This window comes from Haliotis rufescens, unplaced genomic scaffold (assembly GCF_023055435.1).
Source record: "Haliotis rufescens isolate VD_foot unplaced genomic scaffold, xgHalRufe1.0.p SCAF_20, whole genome shotgun sequence".
Classification (NCBI taxonomy): Eukaryota; Metazoa; Mollusca; class Gastropoda; order Lepetellida; family Haliotidae; genus Haliotis; species Haliotis rufescens.
The window spans coordinates 7,917,993-7,944,084 of record NW_025963891.1 but is presented as its reverse complement, the minus strand read 5'-3'; the positions used below and the strand labels follow the sequence as shown (position 1 = coordinate 7,944,084).

At 38.3% G+C, this 26,092-nt stretch overlaps 1 protein-coding gene across 1 annotated transcript; it reads left to right on the top strand.

Annotated features, from left to right (window-relative positions):
- The first annotated feature begins 875 nt into the window (after nucleotides 1-875).
- Nucleotides 876-24,219, top strand: LOC124133147 (neuronal acetylcholine receptor subunit beta-3-like). Its single transcript, XM_048400996.1, has 6 exons — nucleotides 876-940; nucleotides 1,889-2,087; nucleotides 2,163-2,309; nucleotides 7,604-7,939; nucleotides 20,502-20,688; nucleotides 23,207-24,219. Exons 1-6 carry the CDS (start codon nucleotides 876-878, stop codon nucleotides 24,217-24,219), a joined length of 1,947 nt encoding a protein of 648 aa, XP_048256953.1.
- Nucleotides 24,220-26,092: the final 1,873 nt, after the last annotated feature.

Here is a 26,092-nt window from a genome sequence, read left to right as displayed (position 1 = left end):
CCAACAGAGGTGGTTTTACCAGATTTGAGTGACTTTGGCTGCAAAATGCAAATTTCGAATTTAATGACCCTGTGCGCGACCATCTCATCACACCAACCATTAAAACGCATAAGTTGTGATCGCCAACTCCCCAGGAGATATGATAACATCATTTCCATTTGCAAGTAATATATAGATCAAAAGATTCCCACTATCCCATACTTTTTGGCACCAATAACCAATGTTTGTCCAAAATGCAACAAATTGGGCCTGGCTGTCAGGCTTGGTGACTTGGCTGCCATCGTACCCCCCTATAGTGTGGTGCTACCTGTAGGGCAGGACATGCTGACCCTTTTCGCAAACACCTGGTGTCACCACTGTTTTTCAGTAGTCCATTCATTTAATTTTCATGGCTATTTTTAATTTTATGCCTAATTGAATCTCTCTCTGCGAATGGCCAAGACTTGTTATTCTCTTTGTAATAATATTCAGGTCAGGTACCCCAAGATATGCTAAATTGCATATCCATCATTCACGCTTTTATACCTGATACACAGTTATAATAATAAGATTAACATTCTATTGTTTGTATGTTGTGTTTTTGTCTAAGATCGTATTTCATGGCCGTACGTATATGAATGTACGGAGTAGATACTTTGTTTTGTAATTATAGACAAGGGGGTCCACCCTCTAATAATGTACATCCAACCACATTAAAGTTCAAGTTGATGACAATATATCACAGGCAATATACACCGGCTTATCTCTGAACTATATAGTACACTGTCCCCACAACACAACAGTCCGCATACCCACTCTCACCCACACCAATTAGACGAGAAGCTCCAGGGGTGGTGGAATGGCAAAATGGTGCATAACTTGGATACAGGTCAAACATGCATCTAAAGGTCACACTGATCACAGAGGTGGCGGTTGATTCAGGAATTGTCAGTGTTTGTTGGTAAGCTTTAGGTGTTTCTCAAACAAGTGAACCACATTGTAAATAAAGGTATTCAAAAATGAAAATTGAATGTCAACCGTTACTGTTAAGATGTTATCAACAGTGAATTAAAATGTTTTTTACATTTTGTTCTTATGCTATGATCAACCATACTGCTTGTGCATATGCTTTTGGATCCATGCATATATGCTAAAAGCAGGCGTAATCAACACTGATCAATACTAGATGGATCTCACTGAATACAGTGTTGGCTGTTTTCAGATAGCTTCGTACATCGGTACATATGGCGAACACGCGAATTTTGACACTGCATCGAATCACGAGAATGGAGAAAGTGATGACTGCTAACATGACTTACCGTGGACTTTTTTTCACACTTTATTCTTTACCTTCCCGGCACTGATGAAATGAACCTGTTGCAGCCGTCAATGACCACCAATGTTGTTTTTTTAACTTCCAATGGGTTGATGATTAACTGAAGTGGAACATTTCTGACTTTGATGGACAAGAAAATCTGTGTATATCAAGTGATAGTGTGTGGATTCCTGACTTAACAGTTATAAACAGGGTTACAGAAAGAAAGATGTTTGAGGAGAAAACCGCCCGTGCATGCATACATAACACAGGATTAGTTAGCTGGGGTCATGGGGATCTTTACAAGACTCAGTGTGACTTTGATGTTGCCTATTTTCCGTTTGACACGCAGGTGTGTTCCATTTCACTCACCACTTGGGACACAGTCAGATAAAACACTATTTGCACCTTTCATAAATAGGTCGCTGACTGACCGATACATAAGAGGAAATCCATTGTGGATAATAAAAGATTTTTCAGGGGAAGTTCTGAGGGCGGGATATCTATGATTCGCGTTACCATCACCTTAAAGCGCCGACCAGCATACTATGTCTTCAACCTGATAATCTCTATCACGCTCCTATCCCTTCTCAGCTCCCTGGTGTTTGCTCTGCCTTTAGAATACGGAGACAACGTGGCTCTCTCCATGACAGCTCTGCCCTCTTTCACTGTGTTCCTGACTCAGATGACCTACACCATGCCAAGAACATCCCTTCAAAAGTCCTACCTCACCATCTACCTCACCATTCTCCTCACTCTCAGCTCACACTCTGTGTCAATCCTCATCCTTAGGGTGCATCGGAAGACAGGTAAAGTACCTGTAATAGTGCAGAGATGTGTCACCTTGTTGAGATGATGTTCTCCACAGAAGCCAAACATGAAGGTAGATACGTCAGATACAATGGAGCTTCATGGGGATAACGACAGAAGAGAGAAACCTGTTGTCAGCGTGGCCTGGAAGGATGTTTCTGATGTGCTTAATGCCCTCTGTCTAAGACTCTTTATGTTCCTCAACGTAGGTTGTGGCATTACTCTCTGTATTTACTCCTCTAACAGTATCAGTTATTAAACGTGCACATTATTATATATCCATAAGACATTTTTCATTTTCCAAATTCAAATCATTTCACAAAATGTTCTCAATCTAGAAAACAACGTTATCACTATCCCCCGCCATGGAGCACATTGGAACTTTGATTGTTCATGTAATAGTGAATATTAACTAAAAATAGTCCTTTGAAGCCTTAAAAGTAGATAAGGCACTTGGGTCGCTTTATGTCTGGTGAAAAAATATAAAGTGAGAAATTAATACACACAAAAGGACCCTTCTCTGAAAATAATTATTTTTGACACCGATTCTCGAATTCAGTCTTGATAAGCATCTCTTAGATAAGCTAACTGCAGTCGTTTCTGGGAAAACCTGTCCCACTTCGTGAAATAAAAATATAGCACTTTGCAGAATCTAAAACATGTTCCAAAGGAGGTAACTCTGGATAAAAGTGAGGAACTGGACCAATTTCGAACACCGTCTTTACAAGTACATCACAGATCAGCATGCACAGTTTCATTCACGTAACGTCAGCAGTTTCGGCGAAAAGTTGTTCCCATTGCAGACACTATGCAGTAAGTTGAAAAGCATGGCGCAAGGGACATAAGTATGTAAACAGGATCATTTGCGGCACCAATTTTCATCTTTACAAGCATCTTATATAAGCTGCAAACATTCATTAATGTTATTTCAGTAGTTGCTGAGAAACTTCAGTATGCAATAAGTTGAAAAGCAAGGACAACGGGCCATAACTCTGTAAAAAATGAATTTAGACACCAAATTTCGAACTCATTTAAGATCATAACCAGTAATATCAGTGTGTAAAATTTCATTTCTTTAATATAAGTATTTTTGAGAAAATTTGTCATCTAAGAGAAGCGGACAGATGAACGGACAGACAGAAGGACGAACGGACGTACATTCTTATATCCATGCCGTACTGAATGGTGGGGGATTATAACAAACTTTATGCACTGGAATAACTGCATTCATAGCAGCTTTGTGTGTCATATAGAGTGAGAGACATTATTTGTCAACGATCTGTGGTTGGTATGGCGAGAGAGAGTAGCGCAAAGAAAACATTTGTGTGAGCAATGATCTCCCATCCATACTGACAAAAACACTTTGTTATTCAAACTGATGTTGGTTTTGATTTTCGCATGATATAAGAATTCTGGTCTTGCATGTTTAACGTTACTGAACATATTATAGGAACACTACAACACAAATCTATAGAGCATTAATGCTGCTAAACATTGGTCACTTTTAGATCAACGGATGCAGGTAGATAGAAGTGAGGTCGGTGACGTTGTGAAAGGTTTTCCAAGCTTTCTGACACAGAGTCACATGATCAAATCATGTATACATTACCGTTTTACAATTCGGTACATTTCTAAACGTGAAATCACCAACTTTTATAGGTTTACTGGCTTTGAAAAGATGTACAAGTCAGGCGAAAAGAACAGAAACGTTTACTTTTAATGAAGAAAGAAATGCCTCTAAAATGTAATTGACTGGATTGTTTAATTGTAGTTCAAAGGAACACTAACCATGGCCTAACCCGTTTCCTCTTTGGAAGTTATGACTAAATATGAAGATAATAAATGCTCGTTTGGTGATCGTGATTCGACTCTTTATATTTCTAGCTGTTTCAAATTTTGATGACAACAATTCCTTGTATGGCTTTCCAAACATTTCATACAGCTCAAGTTTATCTATCAATGCTTAACCATATGAATCATAGTATTGTGTCACTGTTTTAATTTATCATGACAATATCAGCTGGGACGTGCCTAATTTCTTCATAGCAACATCTCAATACTTGTTTTATTTCATTGAAAAATTAGAAACTTCAAAAGTTAGCAAATGTTCAAGCGCCACCTGATTCATTTAGAATTTGAACAGCGTTATGTGCTATTGTGTGCTTTTAAATGTATCCTTTGCTGTAGATTATTGTCTTGCGACCATGCATTTCCTATTAATACTTATAGATTAGAGGTTTAAACTGTCATAAATAAAGTAGGCGGCGTTTGTATAATTTGATGATCCTAATCTCTTTTACATACGATAAAACAGTCATAATATACACATGTACAAAAGTTAAGCGCCACCATATTCATAGTCTTTTGATTTCACGTGTGGGAATCAGAAATACGAAATATGATTATGTATGAATTAGGCTTCCATAGTTTCACGAACCCAAATTTGTCCAGATGACAATGAAAGCGTGCTTTACGTGTTGCTGCAGTTCCCCTACCCTATAAATAGTGAAATTCAAGTTTCAGACGCTCGGTTGCATTTTGCTCCTATGTGAGATTCCCCTTCCCATAGAGGTTGAAAATCAGCCATGGTGAGAAGAAAGGTAACGAACGCCGAAAGATGGCAAGTGATAGGCATGAAAAATGCTGGCATGTCATGCAGGGCCATTGCAAGACAAATGGGTCGTCATCAAAGTGTTATCACTCGTTTGATTCTCAAACATGGTCAAACCAATGATGTCAATGACAGGCATAGGTCTGGTAGGCCAAGAAAGACCTCTAACAGAGAGGATAGACGTCTTTTCAGGATAGTCAGACGAAATCCATTTGCCACTTCAACAGATTTAAGACTACCCATCAGAGACTCTCGACGATGACTGTAAGGCGTCGCCTCAGAGCGGCTGGTTATAACGCCAGAAGACCAGTAAAACGTCCTCAATTGACTGAGAGGCACATGCGGAATCGTCTGATATGGTGTCGTGACCGTAGTCGATGGAACTTGGCCAACTGGAGAAGGATCCATTGGTCTGACGAGTGTCGAATGCTGCTACGAACTGTTGATGGTCGAATACGTATTTGGAGGCAACATAACACTCGTTTTGCACCAAGGAACATCCAGAAGACCTTAGCATGTGGCGGGGGGTCTGTCATGATATGGGGTTGTGTTTCCGTCGGCTGCAAACTTCCGCTGGTGACAATTCGTGGAAACCTGAATGGCCAACAACACCAAGATGCCGTTCTTCGTTCAGTGGTAGTCCCTCATTTAGACAACCATCCTCTTCAGACAAGACCTGTTTACATGGACGACAATGCTAGACCACACAGATCTCGGGCAGTTTTGGCTTATTTCCGTCAAGAAGCTATTGCCACTCTTCCTTGGCCGGCCTGTAGTGCGGATCTTAATCTGATTAAGCAACTCTGGGACATTCTTGGCCGGAAAATCAGACATCGTGATCCCCCAGTTCAAAATCTCGCTGGACTTGAAGCCGCACTTCATGAAGAATGGATCCGTTTGCCTCAGAGAAGCATTCAACAACTTGTAATGAGTATGATGCGTAGGGTTGAAACTGTGGTCAATGTCCGTGGATCATACACACGTTACTGACGTTTCTGTCTTGCAATAGACTCTGCACTCCCTGATTAAAGAACTGACACCACTGGAGATTTGACAAGAGAGGTATGATTCTATTGGAATTTTGACACCTCTAAAACTAATGAATTTTCAAGTGGATAATATCAAGAGTACATTTGTACCATTTAACCTTGTGTATGCATTAATATTATGTAGAACTTTAAAAGCTCATAGTATTTTGCATCTTGTGAATGTATGTGCATTTATGCCATCCAAAAAGTTAGAAAAAATACAACACAATTTGAACAATGGTATTTCACCTGAGAAGAAATGTAAGATATCTTGTAATTATGGTAGCCCATGTAGTCCCTGTCATGTATGCATACACTTGGGACAATTTATCAAAGATGGTCCTTATCATGAAATAAATAAACCTTCTATCGCCCACTTGAAAAGTATTAATGTTCAGTGAATATATTTGGTGACATGCAAAACTAGAAAAAAGTACAAAAACACATGCTAATTTGCAAATCTAATTTGCATACTTATGTCATTAGGGTATGACAAACATGTTTTTATTTCATATGCTTATGTCATGCATAAATGCTTTAGTTAAATGATAAATTCGAATATTTACAGGTCGTCGTCATAAAGCTGAAGTCTCGCATTAACCAATGACAAAGTGAGGAGGTGGACAGCTATTGATAACTGCCTCCAAGATGCACTTAATCAAAACACTCGGTCACACAGAAGTCAATAATCGCTAATGGCATTGCTTTATTTTCCTATCATTTTTATTTGCTCCTAATTTACGCATTAGTTGAGTTATTCTCTATTCCATTGTAAGCCTTTATTTGGTAAAGGTTCACGTTAGGAAAGTACTATGTGATAACCTTTTTTATTCTATCTAAACCTGAAAGGATTTTCATTCAAATATATTATCGATGTATGTTGTAAATTGCTTGACAAACAACTGTTCCACAGATAACTACCACAAACCCAACTTTGAGTTTAAACGGTGTTGTATGTATATAGAACACTGGTCCATGGATGAACACGCGATTTCTGACACTGCATCGACGAACGTGAAAGCGATAACTGCTGAGATGACTTACCGTGGACATTTCTTTCTCAAATTATTCTTTACCTTCCTTACACTGATAAATTGCAACAAGATTCAGGAACAGAAGAGACTGTTACAGCATGTATTAAGTGATTACAATCGACATGTGTTTCCTCGTGAAACAGAAGACGCAATGGACATCAATATTCAATTTCATTTGTTCGATTTAGCGGAAATGAACGAGTTGCAGCAGTCAATGACCACCAATGGATTTTATTACCTCCAATGGGTTGATGATTCACTGAAGTGGAACATTTCTGACTTTGATGGACAAGAAAATCTGAGTATATCTAGTGATAGTGTGTGGATTCCTGATTTAACAATTTTCAATACGGTCACCGAAAGAAAGATGTTTGCGGAGAAAACTGCCTTTGTATTGATACATAACACAGGCTTAGTAAGCTGGGGACATGGAGATCTTTACAAGACTCGATGTGAATTTGATATTTCCTATTTTCCGTTTGATACTCAGGTCTGTTCCATATTACTCTCCACCTGGCACACACCGCCGGATAAAGCAAGATTTACACCTTTAGTAAACAAGTCGTTCACTAGCCGATCAACAGATGGAAATCCATTGTGGATAATAAAAGATTTTTCAGAGGAAATTCTGATGGCGGGATATCCTATGTTTCGCGTTACTATCACCTTAAAGCGCCGACCAGCATACTATGTCTTCAACCTGATAATCCCTATCATGCTCCTATCCCTTCTCAGCTCCCTGGTTTTTGCTCTGCCGTTAGAATACGGAGACAAAGTGGCGCTTTCCATGACAGTTCTACTCTCTTTCACTGTGTTCCTGACTCAGATGACCTACAACATGCCAAGAACATCCCTACAGACGTCCTACCTCACCATCTACCTCACCATTCTTCTCACACTCAGCTCACTCTCTGTGGCCATGTCAATCATCATCCTTAGGGTGCATCGGAAGACAGGTAAAGTACCTGTAATTGTGCAGAGATGTGTCACCTTGTTGAGATGCTGTTCTCCACAGAAGCCAAACATGAAGGTAGATACGTCAGATACAATGGAGCTTCATGGGGATAACGACAGAGAAGAGAAACCTGTTATCAGCGTGGCCTGGAAGGATGTTTCTGATGTGCTTGATGCCCTCTGTCTAAGACTATTCATGTTCCTCAACGTAGGTTGTGGCATTACTCTCTGTATTCTACTCCTCTAACAGTATCAGATATTAAAAGTGCACATAATAAAAAATCCAAAAGACAGTTTCCATTTTCCAAATTCAAATATTTCACAAAATGTTCAAGAAAACAGCGTTATCACTATCCCCCCCTCCCCCATGAGGCACATTGGAACTTTTTTGGTCCATGTAATAGTGAATATAAACTATTAAAAAAATAGTCCTTTGAAGCCTTAAAAAGACAATGACACTTGGATCGCTTCATGTCTGCTGAAAAAAATGATTAAATGGGAAATTAAGATTAGCTAACTTCAGTAGTTTCTGAGAAAACCTGTCCCAATTGCAGACACTATCTACTTCGTAAAATAATCTTTCTAAAATATAGCGCTTAGCAAAATCTAAAACATGTTTCAAAGGAAGTAACTCTGGATAAAAGTGAGGAACTGGACCTCATTATGCACTAAGTTGAAAAGCACAGACACCGGGCCATAACTCTGTAAAAAATGAATTTCGAACTCATTTAAGATCATGACCAGTAATAACAGAGTGTAAAATTTCATTTCTTTAATATAAGTATTTTTGAGAAAATTTGTCACCTTTGAGAAGCGGATAGATGAACGGAGAGACAGAAGGACGAACGGATGTACTCCGTTCCTATATCCATGCTGGACTTAATGGTGGGGGATAATAACAAACTTTATGCACTGGAATAGCTGCATTTATAGCGGCTATGTGTGTCATATGGAGTGAGAGACATTATTTGTCAACGATCTGTGGTTGGTATGGCGAGAGAGAGAGAGTAGCTCAAAGAAAACAATTGTGTGAGCAATGATTTCTCACCCATAGTGACAAAAACACATTATTATTCAAACTGATGTTGGTTTTGATTTTCGCATGATATAAGGATTCTGGTCTTGTTGGTTTAACGTTACTGAACATATTATAGGAACACTACAACACAACGATATAGAGCATTAATGCTGCTAAACATTGGTCACTTTTAGATCAACGGATGCAGGTAGATAGAAGTGAGGTCGGTGACGTTGTGAAAGGTTTTCCAAGCTTTCTGACACAGAGTCACATGATCAAATCATGTATACATTACCTTTTTACAATTCGGTACATTTCAAAACGTGAAATCATCAACTTATATAGGTTGACTGGCTTTGAGTGAGTGAGTGAGTGAGTATTTATAGTCACATCGGCAATATTTCAGCCATATCGTGACTAAAGCAATTTATACGTTAAGAAAACAACATTTTATACTATATTAAAACCTGTCATCAAAGGACAGTATAATTACTGGACTTATCACAGATATCAATTTTTAAAACTAGTACGTGACCATAAAAGGTTATTACAAAACAGAACAATACATTATAAAAACGGGCTATAGATCGCCAGCAATTGAAGGTAGATCACCATACTAGGGACCATGGGGACTTATAGTACCTTTGCTACCTGCATGGACCCCAGCAGGATTTACATCCTCTACCTTCAGCCACTGGCGATTATATGCAAGTTTTAGCCGTCAATTAAAACTAACGAATATAGTACGATTAAAATCGTGGTAGGCTTAAATTTACTTTGAACGAGGTGGATCTTATGTATCCTCTCGGGGGGACAATAATTTTACAGTACTTTAACCCCCTTCAAGGATACTGCCACAAACAATCGCAGTTGCTAATTTAAACTACCAATTTTAAAACATTCATATTTTATTACACGTATCAATCAAAATTTCTCAATCAACTCTATTTCCTTTAAAAAAACAATAACTAAACGAGAATCAATACTATTAAAAAGATCCCTTATGGATGATACTTTGAAATATTTATCCCTTGTGATGGAAAAATCAATACAGTCAAGCAGGACATGCTTGACTGTGATTCTTTCACCACAAGGGATACAGAATGGAGGATCCTCACCTTTCAATATATATTCATTTGTATATCTTGAATGGCCAATACATCGTCGTATAAGGACCTCATCAAATCTGGACTGACAACCCAAGTAGGTATAACCGATATGTGGTTTAATTTCATGTAATTTATTTATACCTACCTGCGTGTCCCACTTCTTTTGCATCAGATTTCGGATGTAACATCTGATCACTGGTTTATAATCACTGTATGGAATTTGAAGTGGTGTCACAGATTTGTTGAGTGCTGCTTTTGCAGCAGCATTGGCCATCGTGTTACCAGTTATGCCAACATGACTGGGTAACCAACAGAAAACGATGTCATATTGGCCAGTAGCAAGATCATTATATAATTCAATAATTTCGATTAAAAGTGGATGTGTACATGACATATTTTTGATAGCCTGAAGACACGAAAGAGAGTCTGAAAATATTATTAACTGCTTATGCTTAGATTGATTGTGAATATATTTAAGAGCTGTTAAGATGGCATGTGATTCTGCGGTGAAAATTGAACTATCATGTGGTAACCTGGATGAGATAGTTCTGGATCCAATGATAGTAGCGCTAGCAACTGCATCACCATCCTTTGATCCATCAGTAAATATAGATTTGTATGTGTCATATTTATTTCGCCGTTGGTTATATTCTTGTTGATAAATTAGTGGATTGGTTTGTGATTTCTTGAGTATTGTTAAAGTCAGATCTACCTCGGGCTTCACCAGTTGCCAAAGAGGTGAAGACAGAAGGCGGTGCTGAGATATATTTTCAAGATGTATATTTGCAGAAACAATGGCAGTTTTTACCCTTATTCCAAGAGGGGGAATAAGAGAGGACTTAGTTTGGTAAAGTTCTTCATAAAGTGGATGAAAAACACAATCATGTGCAGGATTAGACTAATTTGAAGATTTTGGTAATATACTGTAAAGACAATTTCATACGTCGGAGTGTAAGTGATGGCTCGTCAGCCTCTACATATAAACTGTCAATCGGAAATGTTCTGAAGGATCCAAGGCAGAGCCTTAGTCCTTGATGGTGAATAGGATCCAGTATTTTTAGATTGCTTTTGCATGCTCCTCCATACACGATGGAGCCGTAATCAAGTTTTGAACGGATGAGAGCTCTATATAATTGGAGGAGGGTCTTCTGATCACCTCCCCACTTAGAATTTGAAACGACTTTTAATAAGTCAAGCGCCTTCAGGCATTTGGCTTTAAGGTATTTTATATGGGGTTTAAAAGTCAAGTGGCTATCAAAAATAAGTCCTAAGAACTTGGCTTCTTTTACAATTTTGATAGGTGTGCCATCCAAATAAAGTTCTGGATCTTGATGTGGTTTATATTTTCGACAAAAGTGAATACAATTGGTCTTTGATTTAGAAAATTTAAAGCCATTTTCGAGACACCATTTTTGAATTTTATTTAGACATAACTGCAATTGTCTTTCTATAGTATTCATATTTTTACCACGACAGGAGAGGTTAAAATCATCCACAAAAAGCGATCCATCAATTGAATCGTTTAAAACCCTAGAGAGGCTATTGATTTTAATACTGAACAATGTGACAGACAAAATACTGCCCTGTGGGACACCTGACTGGCTTTGAAAAGATGTACAAGTCAGGCGAAAAGGACAGAAACGTTTACTTTTGATGAAAAAAGAAATGCCCCTGAAAATGTAGATGTCTAGATTGTATAATTGTCATTCAAAGGAACACTAACCATGACCTACCCCTTTCGTCTTTGGAAAGTACAACTAAATATGAAGATAATAAATGCTCGTTTCGTGATCGTGATGTGATTTTTTAAATTTCCAGCTGTTTTGTCTGTTGGAAATATTGATGACAACAATAATTCTTTGTATGGCTTTCCAAACATTTCATGATGTTCAGTTAGTAACTTCACAAGTTAGCAAGTGTTCAAGCGCCACCTGATTCATTTAGAATGTGAACAGCGTTATATAGTATTGTGTGCTTTTAAATGTATCCCTTGCTGTAGATTATTGTCTCGCGACCATCCGTGTCCTATTAATACTTATAGATTGGAGGTTTAAGCTGCCATAAATAAAGTAGGCAGCGTTTGTATTGTTTGATTATCCTTATCTCTTTTACATACGATAGTTATAGTCATAATATAACTATCTGATCTCAGATTATCGGATAAAGATATTGCTGTACTTGATATTATATATTTACAACAACTCCCAGATACTGGTAGAACGTTACTTCGGATGATAAATTATATATATATTTTTTTTTTAAATCTTTTTTTTTATTATTCCATTTCATGTATATTGTTACAAGTGTAGGTATTAACATGTATATATATGACAGTATTAACACAAGTTATAGTCTTCATAGGTGAGGACAGGCAGGTTGTGTAGGATATGTCGTCTTCTCAAACTGAGAGGGAGATTATAAATATTTGTTTACAAGAAATAGATGATTACTAACTAACAGGTAGTATGTTTCAACTGCTTCGTTAGATTATGAGATGTAAGTTTTGCCATTTCTGAGCATATTGGTTAAATTGATTTTTTTTTTTAGCGATAAAACCTTTAGTAGTGAAAGAAATTGCTGGAAAGATAAACCTTATTGTTTTATGTTTGATATGTAGATGAATCTTTTTGCTAATATAATAATATGATTTGTTACATGGTTTTGAGTGGAAATAACAAAAAAGATATTAAGTTTCGAAAGGATAAAATTTGTTTGCAGGTTGTTATTTAGGAAGTTTTCAACTTTAAGCCAAAATTGTTGAACAGATTGGCAATTATATTTATGTGCTTGTTTGTATGTCATTTAATCAAATTACAGCATCAATAAACATAGAAGTGTTTATGTGTTCCTGTGATATATATAGCAAACAACGACACAGCTGCACAGTAAATATCAATGAGATTGGTTGAACGCCGTTCTGAAAAGCAATTGACAAGTGAGGAATGATAATTTACTGGTCTTAATGGCCTCAAGGTGTCGCTGGATGTTATAAGCTCCTCATGATAACTGTTACCTGTGAGGTCATAGTATTGAGAGGCCATGATATTGAAAGGCCATGATATTGAAAGGCAAATCGGGGAAATCAGTATGTCGTCTTGACTGCTACTGAGAATGAACAGTGTGTTTTGATCAAGTAATTAAGTATATCATGGGTTTGGCTATCCTTCTAGTGCTAAACGTATATCGGCTTAATACGTTTATAGAATTTTCCAAAATGATTTTAGTATAGCCTCTAACTGTAGGTGCATCTAACATTTGATTTTAAAACTTATTTCCTTACTGGGTTAATAATAAGTTCCTACAAGAAACGCGAAATCAATCCGTTGGTTGGTTGGTTGTAACGTCGCACTCAGCTATATGACAGCGTCTGTAAATAATCGAGTCGGGACCAGACAATCCAGTGATTAAAATCATGAGCATCGATCCACCCAATATGGGATCGATGACATGCATCAACCAAGTCAGCGAGCCTGGCCATCCGATGCCGTTAGTCGCCTCTTACGACAAGCAAAGTCGCCCTTTACGGCAAGCATGGGTTGCTGAAGACCTATTCTACCCCGGATCTTCACGGGTGGAAATCAATCTGTAAAGCGCCACAGAGGTATTCAGGAAAGCACTAAAAACATATCCTAGATAGGATTAACATAAATGCATTTATCAGGGCAAACTCTTAGGTTTATCAAATGGCATCGCAGTACCCAATAAATTGATTAAATATAACAAGTGAAATGTAGATATGGATTATACTGTTTTGTGCATTAAGTTATCGGAATACAAAGTAATGTTGGTTCTCTTACTGTCCAATTCTACATGGAAGCATATACATCTATGCATTGATAAGGATACTGAGATATTTCACATTGTTGCGAAACTAACAACTGCTGATAGAGAGATGTATATTGTTACTTGTAATGTTGCTGCAAATGTGCGCGTTTCATTGAAATATGAATTGCAAGTCAGTTCGCAAGCGATCCCACATTCAATTCCAACCTGGACTCCACTCAAATGTTGAACAATATATTTCAGTATTTCCGTTATTGTTGTCTCGTCCTCATCCATGCAGTTATTGTAAAGGACAGTTGTGCTACATTTTCTTAAGGTGCATGCCTATTTATATTACATTCAATGTTTAACAGAAATTAATAATCCATTTTTAACGACTTTTCTCAGATCGTTTCTGTCAAAAAGGTAAAAAAAACTTGTAGTACGAACATGTTTTCCTAAGAATGGGACCCGTGAAGATTCCGGGGTAGAATAGGTCTTCAGCAACCCATGCTTGCCGTAAAAGGTGACTATGCTTGTCGTAAAAGGCGACTAACTGGATCGGGTGGTCAGGCTCGCTGACTTGAATGATGCATGTCATCGATCCCAATTGCGCTGATCGATGCTCATAACATTAATCACTGGATTGTCTGGTCAAGACTCGATTATTTACAGACCGCCGCCATATAGCTTGAATATTGCTGAGTGTGGCGTTAAACAACAAACCAACCAACCAAATCCTAAGAATGGGCGTGTTGGTAAAACTTTAACATCGTCCCGTGGTCGTAAGAGGCGACTAAATTTGGCAACCTGTTTGCCGTGGGTTGCGCCCCTGTATCGGTGGAGGACGGAAATCTTGTGGTTGAGGGTACTGGTTCCTGGAAAAAACATTAACTTTCCGAATACACCACTTTGACCCTTACATCACCCAGACGGGTATCAGAATGGGCCCGGTTAAACCAGTATCCTTGGTGCTGCACGTTGGAGATCTAGTGGTATTAAGCATCGTCTTTATGACTCTCCGAGCTGGGATGGCTGATCATATACACAATAACCATGGCAGAACAAACAATCAAACGCGAAGAAGAAGTCTTTTCTTTTTCATCTCCAGATAGTCAAAACAGGTTTTTAGTTGTACAATCTACTGATGGCGAACCTCTGATGGTTTTCTCTTGAAAAATAATTATGTCCTGTTTTTCAAAGAGAACACCAAATTATTACAATAAAAAAAATATCATACCTTATTGTCAAGTGGATAGTACTTGCAAGTTAGCCACGGCCTCTAACAGTATCCTATTGCACAGCTGTATCCAGAACACTAAAACCATCTGTTTCATCTGTTAAAACTCAGACAGATGTCACCTTGGCGACAAGAGATAAGTAGTCCCTCCTGGACACTTCTCCCTCTTTTCCTGAAGTTGTTGCTCCTGTAAACTCACAAACTCAGACGTAACATCCAAAACCATCACCATCTCCTGTGGTTACAAGTGCCAGCAAGAAAGTAGATTCTTCACAAAAGTGTGACAGAATGGGAAAGGGTCTTTGTGACCCCATACAAGTATTCCTTAAATATCAAGTCTTGGAAGACATGGCGGGTGCATGTGGGTGCATATCACCACGGTCAGGGCCAAGTATATCGCCCGCTCTTCCAACTCCGGTAACACGAACAATTACCATCCACTCATAAAGTGGAATTGCCGTCAGCATTCTGTCTTCAAGAGACATATCTCAAGTCAACAGATAAGTTTGACTAACACTAATACATTTTGTATCATTTATTTTCTCCTTCTTATTCTGTTGTAGCGTCACAGGGGCATCTAGAAAAGCGAGTTAAACCAGATCCCAAATAGGAATTAACATCAGAGTAGCCAATGTGTAAACTTCTAATGACAAGAGTGTTTGAAGAAGACATTCCGAGGTCTGTCAAATGTCTTAGATGTTAGCGATATATTGGATAAATATAACACGTTGCGGACCTTTTTAAGTTCTCTCAGAATATTTTAGTTCCCTATAGCCAGTTGTCATTCAATGTTCTCTTTGATCAATCAAGTTTTCCAGAATCGTGGTGTATGGTCATTGTTGTATCTGCACAGGTGAAAGGTGACACAATTTGGGCCAACAATTACAGAAGTATATCAATATGAAGTTATTGAAGCAAATTGTGTTTTCATATCTGAATAAGAGAGAAACAGTTTCGTGAAAAACCTGAAAAACAAGTTGAATCTCAAGTGGGTTTTCGCAAAGGTTACAGTACTTTTGATAACACTTGTATCCTACAGTCTGTTATCTTTTAAAAGTAGAGATGTAAATTATATGCATGTTTCATGGAATTTTCAAAGTTGAGGCATAATTAAAAAAGGCTAAGAGGAGTCAGTAGTAAGATAAGTGTTAAGGTATGTGACAAACTAATAACAATTTTTCGAAATGTTTTGATTGTTTCATGGGATTTTAAATAATTCAAGAATTCGGATTAAAAGTGGAAGTTTATATGACGTATATGTAATAGCCTGAAGGCATGAAAGAGAATCTTAAAAAATATTGAATTGTTTATATTTAGATGGGTTATTGATATATTTAAGTGCTGTTAAAATAGCGGTTGTTTCTGCTGTGAATATGGAGTGAGTGAGTATAGTTTTACGCCGTTTTTAGCAAAATCACGGCGGGGGACACCAGAAATGGGCTTCACACTTTGTACCCATGTGGGGAATAGAACCCGCGTCTTCTTTTGTTCTAGATCAAATGACAGTGACACTAGCAACTGCGCCACCATTTTTGAATCCATCTGTAAATAATGGATTTATAAATGTCATAAGTGTTTCTTAATTGGTTGTATTCTTATTTATAAATAAGTGGGTTTGTCTCTGATTTCTTGAGTTTAGTAAATGTCAGGTCGACATTTGGCTTTTCCATTTGCCAAGGAGATGATGACAAAAGTTGAATGGGAGCTATATCTTGAAGGTTACTTTTAGCAGCTGAAATGACAGATTTGATTCTTATTTCAAGTTGTGGAATAAGAGTAGATTTCTTATTGTAAACATTATCGTAGAGAGGACTGAATATGCATTCAAAAGATGGATCTGACTGATTAGAATATAATTTTGTGAAGTATTGTAAGGATAATTTCAGACGGAGTTGTTTAAATGATGGCTCATCTGCTTCCACATATAGACTAGAAGTTCTAAAGGCTCCGAGGCAAAGCCTCAGGCCATGATGGTGGATAGTATCTAGTTTTTGTAAAATGTTTTACATGGTCCACCATAGCCGATGGAGCCGTAATCAAGTTTGGAACGGATCAGTGACCTGTACAAGTGTAAGAGGGCTGTCTGACCCCTCCCCACTTTGAATTAGAAACTTCTTTCAACAAATCCAGTGCCTTCAGACATTAAGCTTTGAGGTATTTAATATGCGTTTGGAAAGTTAGATAGTTATCGAAAGTAAACTTGGCCTCCTTTACCACTTTGACAGGGGTGCAATTTAACGACTGTTTGGGGCAAAAAGAGGTCGAAAGTCAAATTCTAAACATGTTTTGCGGTCCGGGGTAGTCACTATTACATCAGCAAAATCTCAGCGATATAGCGAATTTTCAAAATTAAAAGTGACAAAAAAATTCCAATGTTCATTAGAAATATCTGCTAAAACTAGAGTCAATTGAATGATCCGACAGATATGACAGATTCATGTTGAGATCGAGTATGTTGTATAATATTTGTTTTGACAAAATGGCGGCATGTACCTCTTAATATTGATAGGGTTAATGTTATATTCCATACTGTTTGTGAAACCAGCAACAGCATATGGAAATGAATATTCTTACTTGGGTGGGGGATGGGACTGGTGGGGCTGTTCCAGATTCTGATCATCGAGTATCTTTCGCAACAAACACTAGAGGGTGTCCCAAATCTGGCGAGTCCTGGTTCAAAAGACAGCCAGTGAGGAGAAACAAACTTGGAGCACTAATGAAAAATATGGCTTCCAAAGACAACCTTTCATCAGACAAACACATTATTAATTACAGCGCCGGGAAACAAATGATGCAAATCACTGTTCAGCGTTCCATCCCACAAAATTATGCAAATGTCCGGGCACAACAATATACATTCTATAAATACAAATTCACGAATCACTGAAGATCAACACTGTGGTATCTCCAACATTGTATCAAATACCACACTGACCCCGTCAAGCCACTTTCGGATTTAGCTAGGCCTATGTCAATCAGTGGCATCCCAATCGTTGAAAGATCTTCCAATTCGCATGTTGTTCGTGTCTCCGCCTCGGGACAAAAACACAATGTTGTGATTTCTTCACACTCGCAGCACGCAACTACTGATATGATCCACTGCCTGTTTCCTGGTCCGATCTACGGCGGCGTATTCAACGTAAATACTTGCAAGCCTGCTGAGTCAGACGTTGGATCCACTTCCCCCAAACGTCGTCGCATTGTCGACATAGCTTTGACTCAGAATGAACTCAACGTTCTTGGTTAATGCACATTCACGTTTAACTTTCGTGAAAATGCTGCATTAACACTCTGGGCTAGATCTATCATTGTAAGATTAAATTATCCTTACTTGTTGTAGAATCAATTACACAGTTTTGTGATTAATATGTGAAGACCGACAAAAGTTTTCGTTTTCCTTTTGTAGTCATGAGAACTATTGACATTGAGGCGACTGACGGACAAGTCGACCGAAAGAAACAGGCGAACGGTTTCAATTTTTTTTTATTAACAATAATACCATTTTTATTTCATTGTTGTACTATTATAGGTGAATCAAAATGTATATTTGTCGCCATAATTCATTATGTTGCTTAAATTGTCGAAGAGTTAATGCCGCTGAAAGGAACTATTCCGTATTCATGGAATCTTAGTGTGTGTGTGATCAGTAAAATTCCGAGAATTCGATGCCGTATCAACACGCGTATGAACATTAAGAAATGCGACTTCGCGCCTGGTATTGTGGTGACGGACTAAGGATCATAATCAGGGCAAATCTTGGAACAGAACCCACAAACAACCGATCTTGGCACTACCGTGGTACACATCTCTGCACAACGTAGCAAAATAATGTGTCACCCATGTCGGATAATAAATACTTTTCAGTAACAACATCTGGCAAATAAAATCATCTTCTTTCATTGCAAACATTAGAGCTCTGTGAGTTGACATAACGCCAGCATTAACGATCTGATTAATGCAAACGTGTACATCAAGAGCTTTACAAAGAGACTGAAAGACTAGAAGTATCCTACACATTAAGCAGTGGCTAATGGATGCGTGGTACAATATTTGTGTTGGAATGTCAGGCTGTGACATACACATGGATGGGGACAAATGAACCTTTGTCAGTAAAATTTGTTCTTTCCTCAAACACTATACACAGGTGTCTCATCCTCAACAGAAAAGGTTAAGTCACATCGAAGTCAGTCATCGCTGATTATAAGATCAGTGCATGTTGCCAATCGCTTGAAAAACAACCGGTCCACACATACATATCACAAATTCCACTTTGAGTTTTAAAACGATATGTAATGTCTATATAACACTGGTACATGTGTTTATAAAGATGTTTAATCACAGGAAGAAAAAAATAACCTCAAGCAAGTGGGTGTGGAATCAGCTAAATATGGGCGTTTACTTGACTGTTTTATTTGTTTGAAATATTAATGCAGTAAACAATTTCTTTACAAATATTTCATACATTTCAAGTCATCTTACAATACTTTACCAATGAACCACAGCATTGTGGTACTATTTTAATTTAAAATGACAATATAAGCAATAAAGTGTCTAATTTCTTCATAATCAACATGTCCATACCGGTTTTACTTCACTGAGTGGTTACTAACAGAAATTAAGAAATGTTCAAGCGCCACCTGATGCATTTAAAATGTAAACAACGTTATATTATTTTGTGCTTTTAATTGTATCCTTTGCCGTAGATTATTGTTTTGCGACCGTGAATGTTTTATTAATAGCTATACATTGGAACTTAAAACTATCATAGATACAATGGGGAGTGTTTGTATATTTTCATAGGGGTTTGCACAGCATTTCAAGCAGTTCCTGATCTCTGTTGCATACTATATATGTAATCTTATTTTCACAATCGTATTTCGAATATTTGGATAATGTTATTGCTGGATTTAGCCACTACTGGAGAAAGGTAGAACGAATTAGATTTACAACAATGTGTGTTTCAATATTTGTGTTTCTTTGTATGTCATTTTATCATATACTGACCCGCTTTGATGACGCACCAAAATGAGTCCATGAAAATATCATGATAGTTGGAAAACAACAACTAAAATACCCCATGGTTAGGACTTAAGGAAGCTCCAAAATTGTTGCCGTTGTGAGTCGTCACCAAAGCGCAAAAGAGAACAGTACTCAAAAACACGTAACCACGAAAAATGCAAAGTAGCATTTCTTTTTCGTGCAGAAATGGGGTATAAAGGGAGGGCAATCAAAGGCAACCCGTTTCATCGCTGTAGCCGCGTAATAGCAATGAGGACGCAATGCCGAGACTGACACTTGGGGAACGGGAACGTTCCGTCATCCTTTCGTAAGCTCGGTTCTGGCCCTAAGGCACCGAAATGCACGTCTGCAATGCTCAGACAATGGTTCTCGTCTCTAAAGAATCCAGATTTCTCCTCAGGAAAGCTGACGGATGTATTCATTATAACGATGATTGTGTTGTGCAACTGATCGATGGGGCGGTGGAAGTGTGATGGTTTGGGGCTATATCAGTTTTCGGCACAGATCACAGCTCGATGTATGCATGGGTCGTGTTAATGCAGTTTACTACAGGGACGCCATTTTAAAACGCCACGTTGTCCTCTGTTTCCGTCAAATCCAAGAGCTGCATACTTTCCAATAGGACGCCGGAGCACACACAGCAAGTGCTTCTGTGGACTTCCTGGCACAGAGTAACGTACCTGTTGTGCCATGGCCTGCATTATCTCCCGATATATCGCCCACCGAGCACTTGTGGGACTATATGGGACAGCGCATTGCACGTCGACCTAAAATTGCCAACGTTGGTGAGCTCGCACTTGTCCTGCAACGTGAGTGGCGTAGGATACCACAAGTTGATATGAGAAGGTGTTGGGTGGCATGCATTGCGGCCAGGGGCGGTCATACCCGGTACTGACTTTGCCTTTGGACCCCTTGTGTGTTCCATTTTCTCTGCATTAAAAGTGTGTACTTTCCAAAGACACTTGTCTTTACTATATGGAACTAAGTTATCTGTTTGTCATTGTAGTACACAACCAACACCATAAAAATTGGTATAGCGTCAATTTCACTATTTACCCCTGTTGCGTTTTCAATGCGTTTCAGTATATGTATTGGTTTGTCAGTTTTTAATCAGATATAATAACCCTCAAAGCACCGGAAGTAGTCAAGATTTTGAGTCACGTGACCTATCAGTAGAAATGGATTATTACTTTTGGATTATACCTTGGCTATTGCATTTTTATGCTCAATCATTCCTAAATTGTGTGTTTCAACTGTTATTTTCCCTGGCACTTACTTGGAATTCCATGTGTTTTACTCTCTGTTTATCATGATGCAACTTCCAACTGACACCACTGGAGATTTGTCAAGAAGGGTATGAAGATATTGGAATTATGACACCTCTAAAACTAACGATTTTTTAAGTGGACAATATCAAGAGTACTTTTGTACCATATACGCTTGCGTATACATTAATATCATGTAGAACTTATAAAGCTCATAGAATTATGCATCTTGTGAATGTATGTGCATTTATGCCATCCAAAAAGCCAGAGAAAAAATACAACAAAATTTGAACAATGGTATTCCACCTGGGAAGAAATGTAAGATATCTTGTAATTATGGTAGCTCATGTAGTCCCTGTCATGTATGCATACACTTGGGACAATTTATCAAAGATGGTCCTTATCATGAAATATATAGAGGTTATCTCGCGAGTGTTTGGGGGGATAAACACGGCATCAGAAAAGAGTCAACCACAAAATGATTTTTTAAACAAAATTATGCACATTAAAACATGCACATTAAAACAACAAGGTAAATTTAATTTGGACATTTTTGTTTTACGACGTGAATGTGTCAGTGTGGTCCTTACGCTGTTTTTCAGTTATAACCAGGTGCCAGTTAAATTTGTGAAATGTCGCAGACAGCCTCTTACACGCATTGGTATGGTACGGACGGACAAAGGATCATAATAAGGGCAAATATTGGAATAGAACCGACAAACAGCTGGCCCTGGCACTGCTTAGTGACACATGTCTCCATTGCGCATCAGACTACTCTGTCACCCATGCCGAGTAAATCGACTTTCGACTTTTCAATAACATCTGACAAATAAAATCATCTTCCTCCATTGTGAGCGTTAAAGTACTGAGAGTTGTCATTACGATATCATTTATCTGATTAATGCAAACGGGTATATAAAGTGCTTCACAATGAGACTGAAAGACTAAAAAGATCTTTCACATTAAGCAGCGGCTAATTGATGTATGGTAGAGATCCGTGTATTAATAACGTTAATATCTGGAAATGGCGCACACTTTTGTGGGGACAAATGGACATTTGTCAACAAAACGACAAAATACACAGGTTCTTCAAAGCGTGCTCCGGGATCACATGTGTGCTGATAAAAAGGTTGGGGAAAAGTAGAACCGTTAGTTACTATAATGGTAGAAGAATTGGACATTTCGATGTACCATTAAAGCCAGACTATTAAAATATGTTTGATAAATTGATTATTCCATAGGGGTCCCGGTTAAGAAACGGTCCACAGTAACCAATAACGGTCGTAAAAGGCAATAGCATGAGGTCATCATACTCGGTGATTTGTTTGTGTGTCATCGTACCATGATGACGTTGCTCACCGATGACTTCTTTCGATTATTTGCAGGTCGCCGTCATAAAGCATTTTTCGGCGTTAACCAATGACAAAGTGAGCAAATGTCCTGTCAGGGGCTGTGGACAGCTGTTGATAACTGCCTCCAAGGTGTACCTACCTAATCAATAGACTCGGTCACACAAAAGTCAATAATCGCTAATGGCTTTGCTTTATTTTACTATATTCTTAAATTGCTTTTATTGCACGCATTTATTGATTTCTTCTCTGTTCCATTGCATGCCTTTGTTTGGTAACAGTTTGAGTTGTTAGGGACGTACTATTTGGTCACCTTTTCTACTCTATCTAAACCTGATTGGATTTTCACTCAATATATCACCGACGTATGTTGTCAATTGCTAACCAAACAACTGTTCCACAGATAAATATCACAAACCCGACTTTGAGTTTAAAACGATGTTTCTAATATACAAAACACTGGTCCATGGATGAACACGCGATTTCTGACACTGCATCGACGCATGTGAAAGCGATGACTGCTGAGACGACTTACCGTGGACATTTCTTTCTCACATTATTCTTTACCTTCCTTACACTGGTAAATTGCAACAAGATTCAGGAACAGAAGAGACTTTTACAGCATGTATTAAGTGATTACAATCGACATGTGTTTCCTCGTGAAACTGAAGAAGTAATGGACATCAATATTCAATTTAATTTGTTCGATTTAGCGGAAATGAACGAGTTGCAGCAGTCAATGACCACCAATGGATTTTTTAACTTCCAGTGGGTTGATGATTCACTGAAGTGGAACATTTCTGACTTTGATGGACAAGAAAATCTGTGTATATCTAGTGATAGTGTGTGGATTCCTGACTTAACAGTTATCAACACGGTTACCGAAAGAAAGATGTTTGAGGAGAAAACTGCCCTTGCATGCATACATAACACAGGATTAGTAAGCTGGGGTCATGGAGATCTTTACAAGACTCGATGTGACTTTGATATTCTCTATTTTCCGTTTGATACTCAGGTCTGTTCCATATTACTCACCAGCTGGCGGACACTGTCGGATAAAGCAAGATTGACACCTTTAGTAAACAAGTCGTTAACTAGCCGACCAACAGATGGAAATCCATTGTGGATAATAAAAGATCTTTCAGGGGAAATTCAGACGGCGGGATATCCTAAGTTTCTCGTTACCATCACCTTAAAGCGCCGACCAGCATACTATGTCTACAACCTGATAATCCCTATCATGCTCCTATCCCTTCTCAGCTCCCTGGTTTTTGCTCTGCCGTTAGAATACGGAGACAAAGTGGCGCTCTCCATGACAGTTCTACTCTCTTTCACTGTGTTCCTGGCTCAGATGACCGACAACATGCCAAGAACATCCCTACAGACGTCCTATCTCACCATCTACCTCACCATTCTTCTCACTCTCAGCTCACTCTCTGTGGCCATGTCAATCCTCATCCTTAGGGTGCATCGGAAGACAGGTAAAGTACCTGTTATAATGCAGAGATTTGTCACCTTGTTGAGATGGTGTTCTCCACAGAAGCCAAACATGAAGGTAGATACGTCAGATACAATGGAGCGTCCTGGGGATAACGACAGAGAGGAGAAATCTGTTGTCAGCGTGGCCTGGAAGGATGTTTCTGATGTGCTTGATGTCCTCTGTCTAAGACTCTTCATGTTCCTCAATGTCGGTTGTGGCATTACTCTCTTTATCCTACTCATCTAACAGTATGAGGTATTCAAATTTCACATAATTCTTAATTAATAAGACACTTTTCATTTTCCAAATGAAAGTCAACTCACATTACAATCATCACAAGTACAATATTTATCGACTGGAAAAGCTTCACCCATAGCTGCTATGCGTGAATGTTAAACATGTACAATAAAATACAAAAGTAAAATATTTGTGTTTGACATTTTCCGAAATGTGTTCATGTTCTGAAATTGCATACTGACGTCTTGCATCCTTTGCCCTAAAGCCACATTATTGTAGCACTATTTTAATTTATCACGGCAATATTAGACAGGATGTGCGCAATTTATTCATAACTAACATCTCCATACTTGCTGTTTTACTTCAATGCCAAATGAGTAACTTCACAAAATAACAAATGTTTAAGTGCCACCTGATTAATTCAAAATGTAAACAAAGTTATGGTATTTTCTGCTTTTAATTGTATCCATAGATTATTGCCTCGCTACCGTGCATGTTTTATTAAAAGTTATCGATTGGACGTTTGAACTGTCATTGATAAAGAATGCAGCGATAGGGTTTTGCGTAGCATCCATGCCTGTTCCTAATCTCTCTCTCCTCGTCTCGTAGGGGCGGTCACGCCGAAGACCCGGGTTCGATTCCCGACATGGGTACAATGTGTGAAGCCCATTTCTGGTATCCCCCGCCGTGATATTGATGGAATATTGCTAAAAGCGGCGTAAAACCATACTCACTTCACTTCCTCGTCTCGTATTTCAATTTTTTAAATAATGTTATTGTTGTACTTGATATTATATATTTTCCAGCCACTTCTCGAGGTAGAATGTTATTCCGCAAGATCACAAATAATGTTTATAACAATGTGTGTTACAATACGTGCGTGTTTCTTTGTATGTCATTTAATCATGTTATAGCACTAATAAACATAGAAATGTCTATGTATTCCCGTGGTTAGCATACAGTACATTTGTACCCTGCATGAACCCAGAAGGATTTTCATCATCCCTTCGAGTGTTGGCAATCATTGACAAATTTAGAATTAAATGAGAACTGATATTGTTAAAAAATAATCTTAAGGGGTGAAATGTTGAAATAGTTGTCCCCTGTGATGGAAATATCAACATTCAAGCAAGACATGCTTGACTGTGATTCTGTCACCACAAGGGACACAAAATGGGGGTTCATCTCCTTTCAATACTCATGTGTATATACTCATGTGTATATCGTGAAAGACCAATACGACATGGCCATAATATGACCTCTTCAAATCTGGACTGACAACCCAAGTAGGTGTAACAGCTTTTTGGTTTTATTGCATGTTTGAGTGACTGTGACACCGGCTATTAAGTGCGTGTCAGCGCGAGCATTGGTATGCAGCTGACAAACCTAGAAACATAATCGGTGCGAACCGGGGTTTGAACCCACAATCCTAGGTTTCTGGCGTGCCCAAGGGACGCAACTCTGCACAGCGAATCACGGCGCTTTAGACGACTGGGCCAACCGTGCCCTCTTTATTGCATGTAATGTATTGATACCTACTTGGGTGTTCCACCTCCTTTGCATTTGATCTCTGATGTAAGATCTAATTACAGGTTTATAGTCACTGTATGGGAAAAGAAGTGGTGTAACATATTTGTTGAGAGCTGCGTTAGCTGCAGCATCAGCCATTGTGTTACCAACGATTCCAACATGGCTTGCTAACCAAAAAAGGACGATGTTGTATTGGCCAGTAGCAAGAATATTATGTAATTCAGTTATTTAATTCAAGTAAAACTAGATGCTGACACAAATTATTTTGTATTTCCTGAAGACAGTAAAGGGAGTCTGAAAATTCTATTTAATTCCTAATGTTTTTTTACGTATATATTATAGAGTAGTTGAA

Excerpts from the sequence above, each read along its gene's own strand:
- LOC124133147 (XM_048400996.1), top strand. The coding sequence starts at position 876 with ATGCATCTAAAGGTCACACTGATCACAGAGGTGGCGGTTGATTCAGGA. Across the intron at positions 2,088-2,162 it reads TGTCAATCCTCATCCTTAGG|AAGCCAAACATGAAGGTAGA; the intron begins GTGCATCGGAAG and ends TGTTCTCCACAG. Across the intron at positions 2,310-7,603 it reads GACTCTTTATGTTCCTCAAC|ATGACCTACAACATGCCAAG; the intron begins GTAGGTTGTGGC and ends TTCCTGACTCAG.